The sequence below is a fragment of the Balearica regulorum genome, chromosome 24 (genome assembly GCF_011004875.1).
Source record: "Balearica regulorum gibbericeps isolate bBalReg1 chromosome 24, bBalReg1.pri, whole genome shotgun sequence".
NCBI classification, from domain to species: Eukaryota; Metazoa; Chordata; class Aves; order Gruiformes; family Gruidae; genus Balearica; species Balearica regulorum.
The window spans coordinates 6817013-6838976 of NC_046207.1; the positions used below are offsets into that span (position 1 = coordinate 6817013).

At 71.3% G+C, this 21964-nt stretch overlaps 2 protein-coding genes across 10 annotated transcripts; one reads left to right on the plus strand and one right to left on the minus strand.

Moving 5' to 3' along the window:
- Positions 1–247: 247 nt before the first annotated feature.
- HDAC5 (histone deacetylase 5) lies at positions 248–16706 on the minus strand. Of its 9 annotated transcripts, none has more exons than XM_075775332.1 (27): positions 16610–16706; positions 15516–15648; positions 13021–13095; positions 10593–10813; positions 9920–10055; positions 9714–9828; positions 9489–9616; positions 9269–9400; positions 8843–8955; positions 8321–8452; positions 7661–7880; positions 7289–7509; positions 6793–7062; positions 6137–6293; positions 5460–5593; positions 5253–5373; positions 5092–5141; positions 4889–4996; positions 4174–4229; positions 3986–4073; positions 3761–3880; positions 3564–3661; positions 3251–3369; positions 3040–3173; positions 2733–2817; positions 2183–2336; positions 248–1845 (listed from the first exon to the last, which is right to left on the minus strand). In XM_075775332.1, the coding sequence occupies exons 2-27, from the start codon at positions 15535–15537 to the stop codon at positions 1806–1808; spliced, it is 3249 nt and encodes a 1082-aa protein (XP_075631447.1). In that variant the 5' UTR covers positions 15538–15648; positions 16610–16706; the 3' UTR covers positions 248–1805. The 9 variants fall into 9 exon arrangements, with proteins under 9 accessions (XP_075631447.1, XP_075631448.1, XP_075631446.1 ...); XM_075775333.1 differs by having other exon boundaries at positions 8321–8449; positions 9920–10058; XM_075775331.1 differs by having other exon boundaries at positions 9920–10058.
- A 1430-nt stretch (positions 16707–18136) lies between these two features.
- Positions 18137–21922, plus strand: HROB (homologous recombination factor with OB-fold). The gene is made up of 10 exons (XM_075775395.1): positions 18137–18318; positions 18590–18640; positions 18836–19783; positions 19899–19982; positions 20132–20272; positions 20466–20574; positions 20660–20745; positions 20938–21060; positions 21223–21400; positions 21594–21922. Exons 1-10 carry the CDS (start codon positions 18316–18318, stop codon positions 21665–21667), a joined length of 1797 nt encoding a protein of 598 aa, XP_075631510.1. The 5' UTR covers positions 18137–18315; the 3' UTR covers positions 21668–21922.
- Positions 21923–21964: the final 42 nt, after the last annotated feature.

Below are 21964 nucleotides of genomic sequence, written 5' to 3' on the forward strand. Positions count from 1 at the left end.
CTGGGGGGTGCCGGGGCGGATGGAGCCCCCCGAGCCGGGCTGGTCCAGCCCCATCCCCCGACGCCATGGGAAGGGGGCGGCCCTGCCGCTGGAGGTGGGGAAACTGAGGCACAGAGGGCAATTGTGGAGCCCTGGGGACGCCCACCCTGCTCTGACAGAGACAAAGGGGACCCAAAGGTGCTGACACTCCTGGCCCCCCCCCCCGTACCTCCCTCGGCCCCCCCAAACTCAGCGGGGCGCTGCCGGGTATTGCCAGAAACAGTTTATTTATACAAGGACGAACATCGGAACATCTTACAAAATACTGAACTGAAAACCAGATCGAGCGCACGAGCGGACGGACAGAAAAGAAACCGAGGTGGGGCTGGGGGGGGACACGACACCGGGGGGGGAACAGACACCAGCCCAAAGCAAGACGGGGCCTCGCTGCCGGGGGGCAGCACCCCTCGCCCCCCCAGGAGCCAGGCGGTTTCCACACAAGGTGTTTCCTCCCTGCGGGCTGGGGGGGCCGGGGGGCTGTGACCCCCCCAAAATGAAAGGGGAGGGATGGGGAGGGCCCTGGGCTGCCACTGCCACCCACCAGAGCCCCCCCTCGGGGCCAAGGGGGTGTCCCCACAGCGCTCAGTGACCCCCCCCCCTTCTCATCCCCCCCCCCAGCACCCCAGCCGGGGGTGCCCCCCCTCCCCAGGGCTGGGGGAGGCGGCAGGGGACGCACCCTCAGCCCCATCTCTGCCACCACCGCCCCGATTTGGGGACCCCCCCAGAGCCACCCCAAACCCCCCCGGAATAACTTACACCACAAAGCGTCGTCCCTGGCCCCCCGCCCCCCCCCGCCCCGGGACCGCGGCCAGTGCCACCCATTAAAAAAATACTATTAAATAATACATCTGTAATAAAATTATATACCTTTCTTTTGTGTGTGGGTTTTTTTTTTTTTCTTTTTCTCTCTTTTAAAGCTAAAATCGCTCCAAGTCCCCTCCGGCTGGTGAAGTAACAGGAAAAGTAAAGTGTTTTTTTCCTTTTTTTTTGTCTTTTTTCCTTTTTTTTTTTCCTCCTCTCTTAGGAAGGGACAGTTTTATCCCAACGAAGGTGCCGGGATCCGTCGCCCATCGCCCCGGGGTGACAAAGGGACGGGGCTCGTCCCCTGCATCTCGTGTCCCCCTCCAAAATGGGGACGCCAAGGGAAAATAAAAATAAAAATGAGAAAACCCAAAAAATCATAGGGAAATTAAGGCATTAAAAAAAAAAACCTGACATAATTAAAGGCACGAATTTTTCCCATTGCCTCCCCCGGGGCGGGGGACAGACGCCAGAGCCAGGGAGGGAACGAGTGGAAAAAAAAAAAAAAAGAAAAAAGAAAAAAAGGGAGAAAATTAAGGAAAACCCCCTAAAAAAAAAAAAGAGAGGAGCCGTGGGGGGGGCCTGGGGGGGGCCCGGGGCAGCGACGGGAAAACCCGGCGGACGGGGGGGCGGGAGGAGCGGGGCGCTGGTGGAACCGATGCTGCACAAGAGACACGACCGCAAACACCGCGTGGAGCTGGGGTCTGACAGGACGGGGGGTATTTTTTTTGTGTTTTTCTCCTCTTTTTAATAGAAAAAGAAAATATTTTCCTCTTTTTTCTGTTTTTCCTCCCAGTTTCTTCCTTTTTGGGGTTTTTTTTTTGTCCTTTTTTTCTTTTTTATGTGTTTTTTTTTTAAATACTTTTTTTGTGTGTGTGTGTGTGTGTTTTTCTTCTTTTCTTGGTGTTTCTTTTTTTTCGGAAACGGAAAACAGCTCCCGGCCGTGCGGCGAGGGGCCGGCGCGTTCACAGCGTGGGCTCGGCCTCCATCGGCTCCTCCGCCGGCCTGGCCGGGGGCAGAGCGGCTCTGAGCGGGGCCGGGCGCCCAGCCCCGCACGGGGAAACTGAGGCAGCGACGCCGGGAGCTCGGCACCCCTCACGGCTGCCCCCCGCCAACCCTCCCGGTTCCCCGTGGGGCTCGGGGTGGGACACGCCAATTTGGGGGGACACGTGTCCATCATTCCCCCCCCAACCAGGGACACACGTGGCTCCATGCACCCCCCAGGGACGTGTCTGGCTCCATGGACCCCCAGGGATGCACCCCCCCCCCCGAGGGACACACGCACCCCCCAGGGACACGCCTGGCTCCACACACCCCTGGGGCCATCCCGGGGGGGCCGTACCTGGGCTGGGGGTCGGTGCCCCCCTGCTCGGCGCCCACGGAGAGCAGGGCCATGGCCGTCACCGTCTCGGCCTCCTCCGCCTCCCCCTTCTGCGCCTCCAGCAGGGAGCAGCCCACGGCCGCCGCGAAGCGCTTCACCGAGGCCCAGTGCTTGCCTGCGGGCACCGCGGGGCTGGGCGCAGCCGGGGGGGAGCGGGGACCCCCACGGCGGGGACAACCCGGGGGGACCCAGGGGAGCCCCATGGCGGGGGGGACCCAGGGGACCCCCTGTGCCACCCCCAGCAGGGACAGCCCTGGGGACCCCCCGGGACCCCCACGGTGAGGACAGCCCCGGGGACCCCCCAGCAGGGACAGCCCTGGGGACCCCCCCCCAGATCCCAGGGACAGGGACAGCCCCGGGGGCCCCCCCATGGCAGGGACAGACCCACCGGGGTCCCCGATGGCCAGGGCAGCCCTGGGGCCTCCTCTGTGCCCCCCCATGACAGAATCAGCTCCAGGAACCCCCCCAGGGACCCCCCAGGGCCCGCGTCCCCCCGGCCGCAGGGTCTCACTCTGGATCTCGATGACCTTCTCCAGGGTGGCCACCGCGTTCACGTTTGGCTTCTGCTGCAGCAGGGACGGATCCAGGGGCTCCAGCTGGGGGGGACGGACCATCAAGACCCCCAAACCTGCCACCAGCACCCCCAAACCCCCCCCCGCCAAGAGCAGGGATGGGATCGAAGCCCCTCTCATCAGCAGAGGGGAAACTGAGGCACGGCACAGGTTGTGCACCCCGATACACCCTGCACCTCAAGGGGGCCGGGGGGGGCAGGAGGGGTCCCCACATGGTGGGGGGGTCCCCCTGGGTGACCCCCGTACCTCCAGGCCGAGCAGAGCGGAGACGCAGGCCTCCGAGGCGTCGCAGATGGCCGTCAGGTCGTGCCCCCCCTCCAGCGCCAGCACCACCCGGCCCCCCGCCAGCATCATCAGCTGCTTCGTCAAGTGGCCGAAACCTGGGGGGCACCGAGGGGGGGTGACAAGAGGCTCGGTGGGGGTCCCCACCCCAGGGACGCCCCCGGGCCCCACTCACATTTGGCGGTGACGGAGTAGCCGCCGAGCGGGGAGAGGTGACCCTCGACGGCGTCGAAGCCGGCCGAGACCAGCACCACGTCCGGGGAGAACTCGTTGGCGATGGGCATCACTACAGTCCTGGGGGGCAGAGGCTCAGCACCGAGCACAGGGACCCCCCCAGGTCATGGGGACCCCCCAAATCACAGAACCCCCCCCCCCAGGTCACAGGGACCCCCCAAGGACACAAGGACCACCCCCCCCAGGTCACGGGGACCCTCCCAAATCACAGAACCCCCCCCCAGCTCACGGGGACCCCCCCCAAGAACCCCCACCTGAAGGCGGTGAGATACTCCACATCCCCGATGGGGGGGTCGACGCCACCCGTCCAGGCGATGTTGACGTTGTAGCCCACTCCCATCCCGCTGCCGACCTGGGCACAGCCACGGGTGACCCCAGCGCCGCAGCCGGGGGACACCCCCCACCCATAGGGTGACCCCCATCCCCGCGGCCCCCCCCGCCCCCCCCGTACCTCCTCGGGCGCCCCGCTGCCCGGGAAGAAGTTGCCGTCGTCGTAGCGGTGCAGGGAGATGTAGAGGACGTCGGGGTCGCTGTAGAAGGCTTGCTGGGTCCCGTTCCCGTGGTGGATGTCCTGCCGGGGCACAGCGGCGTCAGGGACCCCCCCCTCATCCCCGGGGTCCCCCCCACTCGGGGGGGGGTGGGTGGGTGTCCCCATCCCGCTCCCGGGGGGCCTCACCCAGTCCACGATGAGGATCCTGCCCACGCTGAGCTTCTGCTGGAGCAGCTTGGCCGAGATGGCCACCGAGTTGAAGAAGCAGAAGCCCCTGGGGAGGGGGCAGGGTGAGCGGGGGGAGGGGGCGGCCCCCCGGGTCACCACAGCCCCCCCCAGCCCCGGGGGTCCCGCCGGCGCGGCCCCACACTCACATGGCCGTGGACTCCTCCGCGTGGTGCCCCGGGGGGCGGATGACGGCAAAGCCGTTCTGCGGGGACAGAGAGGGACACGCGTGCACACCCGGGTGAGCGTGCCAGGGAGCAGCACGCGCGCGCACGGTGCACGCAAATGCGAGCGTGCGCGAGTGCCACAATGTACACCCAGGTAAGCGTGTAGGCAAGCGTCCTTGGGGACCGTCGTGCGCTCACAGGTAAGCGTGCACAGAAGCGATGCACGACACATGCAAGCTTGCACAGAGGCTGTCACGTACCCAGATAAGCGTGCACGAGAACACTGCACGTGTGCAAGCATGCACGAGGGCCGCCATGCACACCCAGGTAAGCGTGTATGGTATCGGTGCACACACACAAGCATTCTTGAGGACCATCGCACACCCAGGTAAGAGTGCACGAGAGTGGTGCACACACACACACAAGTTCGCCCAGGGACCATCGCACATCCAGGTAAGCACGTGTGAGAACAGCGTGCACACGCGCAAGTGTGTGCGAGGATTAGGTAAGCGTGCAAGAAACCACCGTGCTGCACGCGAGCATGGCACAAGGGCCATCGCGCCGCCAGGTGAGCGTACACACGAGCGGCACGCACAAGCGTGCACAAGGGGCTGCTCCCCAGGTAAGCGTGCGCAGCCCCAGCACACCCCCCCGTGCAAGGACACGAGCGGGCGTGCCAGCCCGCCCCGCTGCTCACCTTGATCTCGCCGGTGGCCACCTTGAAGGCGAGCTCCACCAGGCAGCCCACCGCCATGCGCACGGCGCTGGACGAGTGCATCTCGTTCCACACGGTGTCACTGTCCACCTGCGACGTGGGGGGGGACACGGGGACACGGGGACACGTCAGCGGGGCCGGGCCGGCCGGGGACACCCCCCCCCCCCCCCCCCCCAGGCACTCACCCCGATACCCCCGCACGGCAGCACCGCGTACATCTTCTGGCTGATGGGACCTGGGGGGCAGAGAGGGCCGTGACAGGGGGACGGGGCGGTGGGGATGGTGTCCCCCCAGCTCCAGAACGGGGGGGGACCCCCGGGTGTCCCCCCACCCCGCCGGCACCCACCCAGGAGCTTCTTGCTGTCGAGCTTCTGGCGGTTGAGGGGGCTGGTGCCGTAGAGCAGCGCGTGATGCTCCGAGTGCACCGTCTGGATCTCCTCCAGCGTCGCCTTCCTGCCCCGGATGCGCTGGGGAGGGGGGACGCAGGGGTGAGCCCCCCCGCCCCCTTCACCCCAGGTCGAAGAGGGGACCCCCGGGGAGCGGGGTGCCTCACCTCGCACTTCCCGAGGAGACCGGTCTCCTGCAGACGCGACCAGATGCTCTGGATGCGCCCGGCGTGCTCGGGGTGGATGTTGGTGTTCCCGCAGGCGCACTGGTGCTTCAGCATGAACGTGTCGTACACCACGCCTGCGGCGGGCAGCCACAGCGGCACGCCTGGCACCGGCCCCCGGGACCCCCACACCCCCCGCCACCCCCCCCGCCCCGCAGCGCAGGGGGAACCCCAGGCACTCCGCGGGATGGGGAACCCCATGGGAGAGGGGGACCCCGTGGGAGGGGGGTGCTCCTGGGCACCCCGCGGGATGGGGCACCCCAGGGAGCAGGGGCACCCCGTGTCACCCCAAGGGATGGGGCACCCATGGGTCAGGGGGTTCCCGTGGGACAGGAGCGCCCTGTGTCACCCCAAGGGATGGGGCACCCACGGCACCCAAAGGAACCGGGCACCCCAGGGGGACCGCATGGCACTTGGGCACCCAAGGGACACCAAGGGATGGGGCACCCCACAGGACATGGGCACCCCGAGCGATGGGACACCCGTGGGTCAGGGGGATCCCATGGGACAGGAGCACCCCACATCACCCCGAGGGATGGGGCACCCACCAAGGGATGGATAGGGCACCCCGTGGGACAGGAGCCCCCCAGCCCAGGACACCCCCGGGTGCCCCCCCGTACCTGTGGTGAAGACGTGCTTGGGGGTCCCGTCGGGTGCGGGGGGCTTGACGCCGGCGCTGGCGGGGGACGACTGGGTGCGGGCGAGGGCCGGGTGGGGCAGCGCCAGGAGGCCCAGCGGGGGGGCGGGGTACAGCTGCAGCGGCGCCTCGGGGAACACCTGGGGGGGCCCGACCCCCCCCCCGTCAGCCCCGGCGCCCCACGGCCGTCACCCCGCGCGAGGCACGGCCGCGTCCCCGCGCCAGCTGGGATGGGGGGGGGCGGCGGGATTGGGGGGGGGGGGGGCACGTCCGAGTTGGGGGGAGGGATGAGTCACGGCGGGGGCCGGGGGGGCCGCAGCGCGGGGGTGGCGGAGCTGGGAGGCCGGAGGGGGGGATGAGTCACCGGCCCCTCCGAGTCATCGCTGCGGCAGCGTGCGGGGGGGGCCGGGCCCCCAGGTAGCCGGGTGGGGGTGGGCACGGCCGGCCGGCGAGCGGGGACCAGGCGCTCGGGCGAGGGATGCTCGTACAAGGGACGCGCTCGTACAAGGGACGCGCGTGCAAGGGATGCTCGTGCACAGGGGACGCTCGTGCACGAGTTTTGGGGGGGGGGGGCAGGGGTGTCTTTCGGGGGCTGGTGGTAGCGGGGGCCTCCCCTGCCCCGACCCCCCCAGCTCTCACCTGCTGGTACGTCACCCTCAGCTCGGCCACGTCGGGGGCCCCGGGGGGGTCGGCCTCGTCCCCGCTGTCGCCCGGCTCCTCGTGGGGCACCCCGCAGCCCTCGGGCGCCGGCGGCTGCTCCGGGGGGTCCCCGGCCTCCGGGGAGGCGAGGGGGGGGCCGGGGGACACCCCGTCAGCCGGGGGGGGCGACTGCTGCTCCGTCAGCTCCTCCTCCGTCTCCTCGGGGTGGGTGGGGGGCTGCCGCGCCAGCTCCCCCGGCTTGGGGAGCAGCTGGGGGGCGGGCGGTGGGTGCGGGGGGCCAAACGGCCCCTTACCCCGACACCCCACGGCCAGCCCCACGGCTGCCCGATGCCAGCCCTTGCCCTGCCCCTCCCCCCCGCCCCACAGGCCCCCCCACACCCACCCCCCCCGCCCCATACGCACCCCAGCCCCGCGCCCCCCCAGTGCCAGCCCCCGTGCCCCCCGTACCCCAGCCCAGCCCCTCTCCCTGCCCCACCTTGCCCAGCTGGACCTGCTGCTTGTCGAGGAAGTGGTGCTGGAGGGCGCCGTGGGGCAGGGCGCCGTGGGGCAGGGCACCGTGGGGCAGGGCCTGGGGGCTCTGGGGCAGCGGGGACGACTGCGTGCGGCTCAGGGGCCGGTGCCGCGGCAGCTTGCTCACCGTCCGCACGCTCCCCGCACGCTCCCCCGTCACCAGCGGCGACTGCCCGTGCAGCGGCACTGCGGGAGCCGGTCACCGTCAGCGGGGTGCCCCGACCCCCTCCCCAGGCAGCCCCCCCCCCAAAATCCAGCTGGGGGGACGAGGAGGAGGTTTGCAAGCTGGGGAAACTGAGGCAGGGCAGGGGAAACTGAGGCAGGGCAGGGGACTCACCGGCGATGAGGGTGCTCTGCTGACGCGCTTGCTCCAGCAGCAGGACGTGCTGCAGCAGGGACGCGGGGCCGGCGGGGGGGTCCCCCTCCAGCGCCACCCCCAGCAGGCAGCCCGGGATGGACGAGGTGCTCAGGAACTTGCCGGTGAGGGCGGCCCCGGGGCGCAGGGTGGGCACGGCCGGGCGCTCGGCCTCCGCCTGCGGCGACAGCTTGGGGGACGCCTGCGGGGGCCGAGGGTGGGACGCAGCCCCCCCCGCCCCCAAGCCCACCGGCAGCCGCGCGTGGGGGCAGAGGGACGCTCCCACCCACCGTCACCCCTTGGGGTGCCGGGTGACGCCCCCCCCCCCCCCAGCCCAGCCAGGGAGCACCCCAAAGTGGGGCCGCTGGGCCGCTGCCAGTCCTCCCCCATGCGCCTCAGCTTCTCTCCCCTGGGGAAACTGAGGCACAAACCCAGCGCTGGAGGACAGCGGGGGCCGGATGCCGGGGGTCCCTGCCTGGACCCCCCCCAACCGCTGCCCCATGGACACAGCGGCCCCACACCGAGCCAGCGAGGCGCCAGGTCCCCAGGCCACCCCCCGCCGTGTCCCCACACCACCCCTATGCCACCCCACCCGGGGCGCGGGGTCCCCACGCCGCCCCCCCCCGCGCCGGCCCCACTCACGTTGAGGTGGGAGTTGGTGACGGTGACGGTGGCCTGCAGCCCCAGCGAGATGTTGGGCAGCGACGGGGACGTGTAGAGGCTGAGCTGGCCGGCGCCGTCCAGGGCCAGGGCTCGGTGCGGGGGCAGGAGCTGCTGCGGGGTGGGGGTGACGCGGCGTGAGCACGCCATGAGCGCGCACACACGTGTGCCCAGACACGCCGCGCACACGCACGAGCTGCCGTCCCGGGAGCGCACGCTGGCTGCGTGCGCCTGAGCACACGTGTGCACCCTGAGCGTGCACGCGCTGGGTGCACGTGCGTGCACCTGGAACACGCACACGCTGGCTGCACACGCTCAAGCACACGTGTGCCCCCAGACACGCTGCCTGCACGCATCTAAACACGCACGCGCGCCCTGAGCGCGCTCACAGCAACACGCGTGCGCACCAAGCACACCCCCTGGCTGTGCGCACCCGAACACGCGCCCCGCACACGCTCACAGCACGCGCCCCGCACACGCGTGTGCCACCCCGGCAGCTCCTACCTCGGCGTGGATGTTGGGGACGGAGCCGGTGAAGCCGTTCTCGGCGATGGCGCTGTGGGAGCTGTTGGGGGAGCTGGGCCCGGAGCCCGGGGCGCTGCTGCACACCGAGGACACTGCGGGGGCGGCCGGGCGTCACGCGGGGGGGGGGGGGGGGGGGGGGGGCTGCTGCCACCAACCTCCCCCGCCTCGGTTTCCCCTGCCAGGGCCCACGGCCGCGGGAGGGACGGGGTAGCCCGCACCTGAGCGTGCACGCACGTGCAAAGGCGTGCAAGCGCACGCGTGCCGCACAAGCACGTGCCCGTCCCGCTGAGCCAGGGAGGGGGCCCAGGGCCTCGGCCGGAGGCCCCCGTCGCTGCACGGGAAACACCCGGCGACTCGGGGAAACTGAGGCAGGCGGCGCAACGCAGCGCGCGCCCCCCCGCTCACCGGTGATCTCGATGGCGCGTTTCTTGAAGGTGCTGATGACGGTGCCGTCCTTCCTCCGCAGCAGGGGACTGCTCCTCCTCTCCGCTACCTTCTGTTTTAACCGCGAGCGCACTTTCAGGTTGGGTTCGGAGGCTGCGGGGGGGCACCCGGGAAGCGGCGTTAGCCCCGGCACGGCTCCCGGCATCCCCCCCCCGCCCGCCGCCGGCGGCCCGGCACCCACCGGTTTTGCGGAGCGGGAAATCATCCCGGCCGTCGTAAGTGCCGAGGAGGGGGAGCTTGTAGGACGGGGGCGTCCCCGGGCTGCCGGTCTGGGGGGGGGAACTCTGGTCCAACGAGGTGTGGTGAGCCCTGGGGGGGGGCGAAGGCGGCAGAGACCCCGCTAGGACGCCTGGGTCCCCCCCCGCCCCGGTTTGGGGGGGGTCGTCCGGGTTCGGGGGTGACCTACCAACATTTGGGGTGCTGGGGGAGGGAATGGTTGGGGGGGCCGGTGCCCGGCTCCTTCGTCTTGCTGAGCAGGAACTCCTGCAGCTTCAGCTTCACCTCCGTGCTGGCGATGGCACCTGGGGGGGGGACACAGCCGGGATGGGGGGGGCAGCACCTCCCCCAGCCCCCCCCATCTGCCCCCAGCCCCCCGCACCCCCCCCCGCTCACTCTCGCGGCTCTTGTCCTTGGTGCGCAGGGCGTGGAGCTGCTCCAGGCGCTGCTGCTGCTCCAGGGCCTCCTGCCGCTCCCGCTGCCGCTGCTGCTCCAGCTCCTGCTGCCGTCGGGCAGCCAACGCTTCCTGCTGCTGCTGCGGGACCGTGGGCAGGCTCCGCGCGGGCACCCCCCGTCTCCCACCCCCCGCCAGGGGCCAGGCCCTGGGGCGCACGCGCCACCCTGCCCTGACACCCCCCCACGGCTCCATCACCCCAGACGGATGATGCCCCCACATCTCCATCACCCCCAGCTCCACCATCCCAGACAGGTGATGCCCCCCCCACCTCCATCACCCCGGACACGGGATGCCCCGCGGCTCCATCACCCCCAACCTCCCCCCATAGCTCCAGCACCGCAGGTAGGTGATGCCCCCACATCTCCATCACCCCCAATCTTTGCCCAACAGCTCCATCATCCGACAGGGGATGGCCCCCAATAGCTCCGTCGCCCCGGACACAGGATGCCCCCCGGCTCCATCACCCCCAATCACACCCCCCCCCCCCCCCCCCCCGCTCCATCACCCCCAATCACACACACCCCCCCGGCTCCATCACCCCCAACCTCCCCCCGCATCCCCATCGCCCCAGGCAGGTGACCCCCCCCGAGGGCTCCACCGCCCCCAGCCCACCTTGAGGTGCTTCTGGAGCTGGACCTCGTGCTGGCGGGTGAGGTGCTCGTGCTGCTTCTGGAACTCGGCGAAGAGCAGCTGCTTCTGGAGCTGCTGCTGCTGCTTGAGGGCCAACAGCTCCCGCTGCAGCTGCCGCTCCCGCGCCGCCGCGTCCAGCCCCGGCCCCCGGCGCTCCCCGCACGCCTCGGGCACCCCGACTGCCTCCGCCGGCCCCTCCGCCCCTGCGGGCAGCGGGCGGGCTCAGGAGGTCTGGGGGTGTCCCGGGAGGGGGGGGAGCAGTTTGGGGGTGTCCCGGGAGGGGGGGAGCAGTTTGGAGGTGTCCCAGGGATGGATGGCAATTGGGGGGGTCCCACGGCTCCATCACCCCATCATCAGCTGGGGGGTGGTTTGGGGGTGTCCCAGGGATGGGGGGCAGTTAGGGGGCTGTCCTGGTGATGGGGGGTAGCTGCAGCACACTTAGGGGGTAGTTTGGGGGTGTCCCAAGGCTGAGGGGCACTTAGGAGTATCTGAGGGATGGGGGGCAGCCGGGGCACGCTCGGGGGGCAGGCTGGGCATTGCCAGTGATGGGGGAGAGTTTGGGGACCCCTGGGGGGGGTCAGGGATCAGCCCCTCCCATCAGGACCCCGGGGGTCTCCCACCAGCTCCCAGGGCCCCGGATCAGCCCCGTGCCTCAGTTTCCCTCCCCACTCAATAAACAAGGGGCTGGCCCTGAGCTGAGCCCCCACATCTGCAACATGCAACAGCCGGCCCAGAGGGCAGCGGGGGGGGGGCAGGATCGAGCCCCCTCCCCCACACGTACACCCCCCCCCCGAGCCCCAACCCAGCAACAGGCACAAACCCCCCCACAACCCCCCAGCCCACCCCCCCATCAGCGAAGGACCCAGGGAGGGAGCCCCGGCATCCGGGCCCCTGCGCCCCCCCCCGACGGAGGGGTACGGCGGGGGGGGGACACCCCCCACCCCCACGCAAACAGGAAGGCGGGGGCGGGGGGTGCACGCTGCATGCTAATGCGCCCCCGCCCCCCCCCCACCCCGCGCGCACGGTTGCACGTCGGGCACTGACGTGTGCCCAGGACGGACCCGCGGACGTCACCATCACCGTGCCGCGGCGCTCGGGCACCGGCCCCCCCGCTCTGCCAGCTCCCCCCCCCACTGCCAGCCCCCCCAAAACCCACCAGTCCCAGTACCAGGCTGCACCCCCCAGTACCAACCAGCCCCCCCCAGTGCCAGCCCCCCACCATGAAAGAACAGCCCCCCCCCCAGTGCCAGCCCCCTTTCCCCAGCACCAACCAGCCCCCCCAGTATGAACCAGCACCCCCATATACCATCCAGCCCCCCCCAGTATGTACCAGTGCCCCCAGTCGGTGCCAGCCCCCCCCTTCACATGCAAGGGGGGGGCCATGGGGCAGGGGGATCCCCAGCCCCCCCTCACCATCCCAATTCACCCCGGGGGGGCGGCCCTGGGGCTGCCCCACACGCAGGGGCAGATCTGGGGGGGGGGGATGTGTGCACCGAGGTGCCCCTGCAGCCCCCCAGACCTGCCAGCCCCCCACTTTGGGGACACACATGCAACACCGGTGGGTGTTGGGGTGCAACGGGGGGGTGGCAGCACCCAGCCCCAGCATGGGGGGGGGGCAGCACCCGGGGGGGGCTAAAAATAGCGGCGGGAGGGGCCGGGGCAGGAGCCAGCCCAGCCCTGGGCAAACCTGCACTTAGGGGCTCAGAAGTGGCTTTGGGCTGGCCAGGGGCCGGGGCCACCACCCTGCCGGGGGGGCCACCACCCCAGGCCAGCCCCCTGCCCCGGGACGGACGGGGGCTGCTTAACCCCTCGGTGCCCACGGGCCCCCCCAAACCGAAGGCCCCCCCAGGCAGGGCAGCGGGTCCCTCTGCGAGGGTGGCACCGTCCCACGGGGGTGCGGGGGGGGCTGCGGGTAACGGGGACGTGGGGGGCAGGGCCCCTCCCAGTGACCCCCGCCCATCCCCCCGCCATGGGGCAGGCCAGGATGGGCAGCGCTGCCGGGGGGGGGGGGGGGGGGGGGGGCACCCCTGCAAGGAGGGTCCCTTCGCCCGCACCTGTGCAAGGAAAATAGCTCTGCCCCTTGCACACGCACGTGCAAGGAGAGCTGCTCCCCCCTTTGCACACCCGTGCAAGGGGCTGCACGCTCCCACGCCGTCGCACCGTGCCCCTTCGCAGCACCCCCCCGTACCACGCGTGCAGGATCCGGCCGGGAGCGCCGCGGTTGTCACCGGAACGATGCTGGGGGGCACGTGTGTCCCCCCCAACCTGCCCCAGCCCCACGGCAAGGGAGAGCCCCGGGGGGGACACGCGGCCGAAACGTCTCAACGCGAGGGGACGCCTGGGGACGGGGTGGGGGGGATGCCACCGGGTTTGGGAGCGGGGTGGGGGGCCGGGACCCCCCAGCACTCACCTGGGGCGGGGAGGGCGGCGTGGAGCTGGGCGCGGGACAGGAGCTCCAGCGAGGGCTCACAGCCAGACCCCCCCTCTGCGGAGAAACGGCCGTCCCTCCCGTAAACGGGGTGCAGCATCACGGGGGGGGCCCTGGGGCACGTCCCCCCCTCCAACCTCAGCCCCCCAAACCCAGGCCCCCCCTCGGCGCGGGGGGCTGGGGGAGCCATCGGCCGGGGGCCACTGAGCACCCCCGGAGCGAGGGACGAGGGGAACGGACCCGGCTCCCCATCCCGGGCGGGGGGGGGGCTGGGTGACCCCCCCTTGCCCGCAGCCACCCCGCAGTCCCGCCCCCCCCCCCCCCCCGGCTCTGCTCTCCGGCGCCTGGAAATAGCCGGCGCACGGGAGGAGCCGGCTATAAATAGGGCAGCGTGCCGGGGGGAGCCACGACAGCTCCCGTGGGACGGGGTGCGCCGTGTGTGTGTCCCCCCCCAGCCCTGGCTGTACCCCCAAACTGTCCCCAGCACTAGGGGAGAGGGGCTGTCCCTGCACAGGGGGGACGCGGGGGACACCCCAGCCCCATTCCGCCCCCCCCGTCCCCACCGAGCCCCTAATTGCCGGGGACGTTAATCCGCATCAGCGCTGCCGGGAATAAAATCCGGGTGATGCGGGGGGGGATCAGCCCCCGCTCCAGGAAAGCGAAGGCGAGTGGCCCCCCCCCCCCGCTCCAGGACCCCCCCAGGGGCGGGGGGTACCGACACCAACCCAGCACGTTTTGTGCCGGATCAGTGACCCGAAGCGGCTCAGCGGTGCCGGGGGTGACGAGGGGCCGAGGCGGGGACCCCCCCCGGCCGTGCGTAACCCCCCCGCCGGCAGCAGCCACGTTTATTTACCAGCGCGTTAATCCCCAGCCCAGACTTTTAATAGCCGGGATATTTACGGGCGGCCCCCCCGGCCCCCTGCCCCCCCGGGGTGCCTTGGGGCTTGACGTCAGCCCGGCTATTCCTGGTGCCGCCGGCGGGCAGGAGGCCACGGGAACGAGCCCTCCCGGCTGCCGGACCCCCGGGCGCGCACCGGCCGGCACCCCGGCACAGCCAGCGCCGTGGTGGGACAGGGAGGTGGCCCAGCACGGGCAGCCCCTTCCAGAGGCGGTGGCACATCTGTGGGATGGGGTGGGGGGAAGTGGGGACCCCCAGGCACCCCAGGAGGGCCGGAGGGGTGCCGGGTGCCTGCGCCCCGGGGACGGTACCGCCACCCACGCGATGCCGGGGGACGCTCGGCTCCTGCAGGACCCCCCCCCGCTGCATCCCAGCTTTGGGGTGAGCGTGGGAAAGGGGTGCAAGCGGAGAGCCCGGGGGGACACAGAGCACCCAAAGGGTGATCGGGGACCCCCAGGCTCCGGGGTGCCCTCTGCCACCTCCCTGGGACGGACACAGCCCCGGGGATGCCCGGCTGAGAACGGCCCAGCTCATCACAGCAGCCACAGGGTCTCGTCCCGTGAAGCGTCTCCCCCCGCGGGACCCCTGACACCCCCCGGGCTCAGCCCCAGCCGGATCCGCAGCAACGGCCAGGAGGGGACGACAGAGGCGGCCGGGCCGCGTCCCCGGTGCCACCGCGCCGTGTGCCAGCCCCGTGCCGGGCGGCACTCCAAAAATACTGGCGGGCGGCAAACGGGCAGCGGCGGCACCAGGGGCGAGAGGTGCCGGGGAGGGTCTGGGGACAGAGGGGACACACGCCCCCGTCCCGAACCACCAGCGAGTCCCCAGCGGGATGGGGGGGCTCAGCCACCGCTCCCTGCCTCAGTTTCCCCTCCCGAGGGCTGCAGGCGGCCACGGGGGTCGGCGGAGCCGCTCGTTCCCGGCCGAGCGCGTGTCCAGATGTCGCTGGAATTCCCACCGGGCTAATTACAGGGCAGCTTTGACGAGGAGCCAGCGGCAGCCGACGCAGCGCGGGCACGGCCCTCGCGGCGGCTCGCGGTCACCCGGGCTGTCCCCGTGCGCCGCCGCGGGGTGTCACCGAGGGGACCCCGCGTCTCGGCACGTTGGGTTCCGCGGGGACCCGCCACCGAGCAGCGCTGCCGGATTTCACCCGCAAAGAACCGAAGCGGCCGCCGTACGACCCGCGCCGCGGCGGTGACCTGAGCCCCTGCCTCAGTTTCCCCCCGCGGCAGGTGGGTCCTGGGGATCCGGGATAACCGGGGCTGGGAGCGGCTCGGCACAGCCCCGGGCACCCGGCACAGCCCCGGCACCGCCGCTCCGCACGCGCCCGTCTCGCACGGTGACACCCACGCGGACACTAATGAGCCGCACGGCGGTGGCGGGCACGGTGCTGATGCGCCGCGCGGGGTCAGACGCCGCCGTGGCACGGCGGTCCCCATCCGTGACACCCGACGGGTGCCGGGGTGAGGAGCGGGGGGGCCGCGGGGGGAACCCCACCCCCAGGCAGGGGTGACGGGGACGATGCCCGGCGCAGGGCGGGGGGCCCGGCTGGGTGCTGCCCCCCCCCGCCCCGTCTCACCTGCGTCGCTCTGGGGGTCCATGGCGGCCGGCGGGTGCCGGCGGGTGCCGGGGGGACGCGGAGAGGCGGCTGTCCGGAGAGGCCGTCAGCGCCGGCCGGGGTGCTGGGGCTGTGCCCGCGCCGCACCGGAGCCCTGCGGGACCAAGCGCCCTCGTCAGCACCCCCGGCCCCCCCCACCTGGTGCCCCCCCAGCACCCAACGGGGGGTCCCCAGGCTGCTCGCAGCCGAGGGCCGGATCCGTCCCGGGGGGTGTGCGTGCCCCCCCCCCCCCCCCCCCCGAGCATCTGCCCGCGGTCGGATCCAGCACCGCGCCCCCCCCCCGGCCCCTCAGCATCCGCTGGCGGGAGGAGGGGGCAGGATGCGGCCCCGCTCCCGCCTGCTGCCCCCGGGAAAGGGGGACCCCCGCGGGGGGGGCAGAGGGAACGGGGGGTGGGCAGCGTTACACAAGGCTCTGCAGGAAAAGGGGGGGGCGCAAACAGGGACCCCGGGGAGGACGGCGGGAAGCGCAGCCCCCCCGGACCCCCCCACGGTGCCACCCTTTAGGGACACGCGTGGGCCCCCCCCCCCCCCGCGGGTCTCTTTCAGCGCGGCCGGACCCAGCCCCACGGGGGGACACGCACGCTCGGGGCCTGACTGCCCCCCCCGGTGCTGTACCCCCCCCCCGGCCCGCGGCATCGCCCCGAGATGGGGGTCGGAAAAGGCCACGCGTGGGCACCGCGCTCGGCTCCCCAGCGGCGCGACGGACCCCACGGGCGGGGGGGGGGGTGGGGGGGGGGGCGGCGCTGCCGGCGGACCCGAGCCCGGCGCCGTGCAAGGGCCCCCCCCCCCCCCCGCGAACGGCCCGCGCTGCGGAGCCACCGCGCTGGCACACGGGGCCTCCCCCCACTGCACGGGGACCCCCCCCCCCCCTTGCACGGGGACCCCCCCCCCCTTGCACGCCCCCCCCCATGCGCCGCACGCGCCCCGCTGCACGGCGCCCCCCCGCCCGCTGCAGCCCCCCCGCGGTGCCCGGTGCCCCCCCCCGCCCCGCATCGCTCGGTGCCCCCCGTTGCACACCCGCCCCCCCGTTGCACACCCCCCCCCCCCCCCGGTACCTGCGCGGTGCCCGGCCCCGCCGCCCCGCGCGCGCCCCGCCGCCCCTCCATCTTTGCAGCGGGGCCCCGCCCGCCCCGACAACAACATTCGGTGACGTCACTCGCCGTCACGTGACGGAACCCTGCGCTAAAAATAGCCTCGCCCCTCCCCCTCCCCCGGGGGCGGGGCGCGGCGCGGTGGGGGCGGGGCCTTAAAGGGGCCGGGGGGGGCGGGGGGGGGGGGCACCGACGCGCGCGTGTGAGCGAGCGCGTGCCGCGGGCCGGCGTGCAACGACACGTGGGAGCGTGCAGCGTGTGCCGGGGCGCGATGCCGCGCGCCTGAGGGCGTGTGAGCGTGCACGGCGGCCTCGTGCAACGGCCCCGGTGCGACAGGCCGTGCGATAGCGCGAGCGCGGACCGTGTGCTAGTGCGTAATAGCAGGCGTGTGTGAGCGCGTGTGCGTGTGCACACTGCGGGTTAGCGCGCGATGGCAGACGGGTGAGTGCGCGTAACGCGGCGGCGCTGTGTGCTAGCGTGCAACAGCACACACGTGAGCGTGCACCGTGCACTACTGTGCAATGACCCACACACAAGAGCGTGCGTGTGCACTGTAGGCTGGTGTGCAATGGGCCATCTGAGTGTGTGCACCACGGGTTGGTGTGCAACGGCACACAGGTGAGTGTGCACGACATAGCGGCAGGCAATAGCACACGCGTGTGCCACAGGCTGGCATGCAGCCACACACACATGTGCACACACAAGAGGTTGGTGTGCAATTGCTCTTGGACGAGTGTGTGTGATCATCCACGTGCAAATGTGTGCACACAACAGGCTGGCAGGCAATTGCACACATGCAAGTGCACCCATGACGAGTGAGTGTGCAATAGCACGCGTATGCTCTGCGCACACCTACAGACACACACACATATGTGGCAAGCTGGCGTGCAGCTGCACGCGCATGTGAGTACCCAGGCAGCTGGTGGGCACGTGCACCCACGAGGGTCTGGCGTGCCCTTGCACGTGTGCACACGCTCGTGCACGCAAGACACGCGCGTGTGTGTGCGTGTGTGCCCGCCCTGCTGGCTGGCAGCACCTGCTCGTGTAACTGCACACGCGTGTGTAACAGCGGGGGGGGGGGGCGGGGGTCGAAGGGGGGTGCGGGTCCCCCGGCCGCGCTGCGCGTGCGGCCCACGCGGGGGCGCGCGGGGATGAATCACGCCGGGGCGGGGCACACGCGTGTGCGCGACACACACACACACAGACACACACAGACACACACACACTCTCTCACACACACACACACTCTCTCACACACACACTCACACACACACCACACACTCACACACACACAGACACACTCACACACACACGCGCACACTCACACTCACACACTCACACACACACAGACACAGACACTCTCACACACACACACACACAGAGACACACACACCACACACAGACACACTCGCGCACACACGCGCACACACGCGCACACACGCGCACACACGCGCACACACGCGCGCGTGGCGGCAGCAGCAGGAGGGCCCCGCGGGGCGGTGCTGCCACCTCCCCTTTAAGAGGCGCGGCCGCATTCCTGCCCGCCGACAGGCGGCGCGGGGCCCTTAAAGGGGCCGTGTCCGCCCTCCCCCCGCCCCGACCCGGGGCCGCGAGTTCGCGTCCCGCCCCGGCCCACTTCCGCCTGCGGGGCCTTGGGCCGCGCCGCTGCCATGGTAACGGGAGCGGACCGGGGGGGCGCCAGGCCGGGGGGGGGGGGGGCAAGTTTGGGGTCCCCTTGGAGACGTCTGGGGTCCCCATGGCGTGGTCCCGGCCCGGAGAGAGGTTTGGGGTCCCCGCGGTGGGCAGGGCCTCTGCCGTGGGGCCCTCGGGGCCTCCCCCCGGTCCCGGCGGTGGGGGGGGCCCGGTAACGGGGAGGGAGCGGGCCCCCCCCCAGGCCGTGAGGGCAGCAGGGCACCCCCTGAGCGGCTCCCCGCCCCCCCGCAGGCCTGCCGCCTCCAGAAGCTGTTCGGGGCCGACGGGGACCTGGCGGACGAGGTGAGGGACGGGGCAGCGCCGGGGCCAGCACCGGGCCTGGCCCCCCACCGCCCCGCGGGGCTGCCGGTCCCTCGTCTCTTGCCCTTGGCTTTAATCCCCAGGGGCCATCGGGGCCTCGGGGCTGGCGGCCCCGTGGGTGGCTCTGGGGACGCAGGACGGGGCTGTCTGGCTGCCCGGTGCCTTCTCCTCCCGCAGGATTTCCTCTCCGCCGTGGAGGACGCAGAGAACCAGTTCGTGGTCCCCAGGCGTGTGTCCCCCGGCGGCGGCCCGCTCCCTCCCGGCGTGCCGTCCCCAGCCCCCGGCCTGCAGCCCCTCGGCCTGCCGGGACCCCAGCTCGGCCATCGCTCCGGTAAACCCCCCGGCCTGCGACCCCTTGCCGGGCAGGGGGAGCAGCCCGTGGGCTACCGGGGACCCCCAGCAGCCCCCCAGGATGAGCTGGACAACGACCTCTTCCTGGCCGCCTGTATGGAGCTGGAGGGCCCCGAGCTGCCGGCGGGGGACGGTGCTGCCCGGCCACCCCCCAGGCAGTGGGAGAAGCCCCCACGGATGCAGACAGGGCAGGAGAACCCCCAGGAATGGGTGGCCCCCAAGAAGCTGCGGGTGGGAGAGGAGCTGGTCTCCCCTGGCCCCGGGGGGGCGGAGGGCAGGCAGGACCCCCTGCCCGCCCCACAGGCAGCTCTGGCTGCCAAGCTGGTGCCGCAGCCCAGCGCAGCCGGTACCTGCACCGCCGGGCCCCCCACCCCCCTGGGAAAGCCGGGTGGCTCCTGGGGCTCCGTCCCCGCTCCCAGGGGTCCAGCCCCGAGGCCTTTCCAAGTGTCCCCATGCCAGCCAGGAGCAGGCAGCTCCTCTGCGGGGCCACAGGTGCCCCGGACCCCCACGGCACAGGTGCCCCGGCAAAGCTGCCCCCTGCCCCGGCTGCGCCCCGTGCCCCCAGCCAACTCGCCGGCCTTGATGAGCTGTGTGGAGCCCCCGCCGAGGCAGCCGCCCCGGCCAGCCCCAGGCAGCCTGCAGACACCTGTGGTCACCAACCACCTCGTGCAGCTGGTGACGGCGGCCAGCAAAGCCCCCCGGGCTGCTCCCCGTCTCCCACCGCAGGGAAAGACTCGACGGTTCCCGGGGCCCGCTGGGATCCTGCCCCAGCAGGTGAGTGCAGGGGATGGGATGGGAGGGGAGCAGCTGGTGAGGAGATGTGAAACCCCGGGGCAGCCTCTGAGCCTCCCCTGGGTGCCCCGTGACGTCTCTTTCTCTCTCCCGTCAGCACGCTGGGAAGCTCCTGGAGGAGATCCTCGTTTCTGCTCCCCAAACTCCAGCTCATGGGGCTGTGGCGAAGCCGCGGACGGAGGTAACCCTGTGCTCTGGTGCAGATCCAGATATGAATCCCAGGCGCTGCTGCGGGCAGTCCCCAAGGCCGCGGCTTTCAGAGGGTGATGCTGGAAGGGGACGTGGTGGCTCGGCTCCGGGCTAGTGACCACGGTTGTCCTGTGACTCCAGGGACTACCCAGCTCCTCTCCTCCCGCGGAAGAGGATTTTGGGAAGGGCCCCTGGCTTGCCATGAAGATGGAGCTGGGGCTGGACGAGAGGGACCCCAGCTGCTTCCTCAGGACCTACAGCGTGGTCATGGTCCTGCGGAAGGTGAGAGAGGCTCCGGGTGAGGGCACTGGCCCCAGGGACTCATCTTCCCGGCTCTCCCCTCGCCCCTTGGAGCTGTTTCCAGGGCCGGGCAGCAGTGTGGGGAGGGGGCCGAGCTGGGCTGACCGCAGACATCCCGTTGGCCCCGCGGGTCTGCCCTCACAGACATCGGTGTGACGAGGGTCTTGGTGTGCAGGCAGCCTTGAAGCAGCTCCCGAAGAACAAGGTCCCCAGCATGGCCGTAATGATCAAGGCCCTGACCAGGACCAACGTTGACGCTGGTGCCGTGTTCAGGGACCCAACTGGTAAGCGCGGCTGTGTCTGTACCTGGATCGGGCTGGGGCTCCTGGCCATCACTCCCCGTGGCTAACGGGTCCTCCTTATCCGCAGGAGAGATGCAGGGCACGGTGCATCGCCTGCTGCTGGAAGAGAGGCAGAGCGAGCTCAAGCCCGGCTCAGTGCTGCTCCTGAAGCAGGTAGGAGACGCAGAGGCAGATCTCTGGCAGCAGCAAGGCGTTTGGGGCCATTTCTGCCACGGGCATCGCTAACCCACGGTCACTGGGCTCACATCGTTGGGGAACGGGACGAGGGGCTCCTCCCCAGGCTGCGTCCGGTGGCGCTGGCAGAAGCCGGAGCTCCGTGTCTGACCCACCGCTCTGTCCTCGCAGGTGGGCGTCTTTTCCCCGTCCCACCGCAACCACTACCTCAACGTTACCCCCAACAACCTGCTCAAGATCTACCCGCCGGAGCCCGAGGGCAGCTTCTCGCAGCCGTCGCCAGCGCAGCGGGAGGTGAGGGAGGGCACTGGGGACTCTGGGACCCCCCGAGGGTGTTACCAGGGGGTCTGGGCTGCGGGGGACCCTCGAGAGCAACGGAGGAGAAGGGGGAGGCTTGGGAGGGACAGGTAAATCCTCCTGTGGTCCCCAACAATTCATCTCTGCTGGGTTTTGCAGGTCCCTGCCCGGGCTGGGCTACTCCAGGACCACCCTGCACAGCCCCCCTGGGGGGACGGGGGACGAGGGAGGACGGGCAGCTACAGCACAGAGCAGTCTCCTGGAGGCTTCTCCCCGCACCCACGGAGCCCCGAGCCCAGGCGAGAAGAGCCGATGGGAGCTGACAGCTGCGACATGGGTGAGTTGGACCTGCTCTGCGTGGGGAGAAAAAGCTCAGTGTCCCGCAAAAAACAGGTCCCGGGGCTGGGCAGCGGCTCCTCTCCCCGTAATGCCAAAGGGGGTCTTGTCCCACCTATCCCCAGTACGTGGAGTCTGTTCCTCCTCTACACACAGGTAAAACTCGTGTGTTTCCTCCTCCCTTGCCCACGCAGATGACCTGGACGGGCTCCTGGGAGAGCTGCCTGAGGATTTCTTCTCCGCTCCAGCCCAAGCTGACTGGTGCTGACGTGGGGGAGCTGCGGCATGGCCGTGGGGCCGGGGAAACGGTTACCGCTGGCACGGCCTGGGCTGCACCACGGCCCGATGAGGCTGCCGAGCAAGCAGGCGACGCACCGGCTGCCCGCCTGCTCCTTTCTCTGTCTGTTTGTTCTGGAGCCGAGAGCTGGGGGACCCGGGGAGTCCCAGGTGGACATGGCCTCTCTCCGGGCGGGCTGGCCCCTCTCGGCTCCCAAACCTGCATTAAAGGGCTGTTGTGTCCCTGCCTCACCCTGTCTGCGTGTGTGTCCCCATCCCCGCGGCCAGC

Excerpts from the sequence above, each read along its gene's own strand:
- HDAC5 (XM_075775327.1), bottom strand. The coding sequence starts at position 16,697 with ATGTTGTTGTCGGGGCGGGCGGGGCCCCGCTGCAAAGATGGAGGGGCG. Across the intron at positions 5,594-6,136 it reads CAAGCACGTCTTCACCACAG|GCGTGGTGTACGACACGTTC; the intron begins GTACGGGGGGGC and ends TGCCCGCCGCAG. Across the intron at positions 5,142-5,252 it reads CGACAGCAAGAAGCTCCTGG|GTCCCATCAGCCAGAAGATG; the intron begins GTGGGTGCCGGC and ends TCTGCCCCCCAG.
- HROB (XM_075775395.1), top strand. Across the intron at positions 19,784-19,898 it reads CTGGGATCCTGCCCCAGCAG|CACGCTGGGAAGCTCCTGGA; the intron begins GTGAGTGCAGGG and ends CTCTCCCGTCAG. Across the intron at positions 20,746-20,937 it reads CAGTGCTGCTCCTGAAGCAG|GTGGGCGTCTTTTCCCCGTC; the intron begins GTAGGAGACGCA and ends CTGTCCTCGCAG.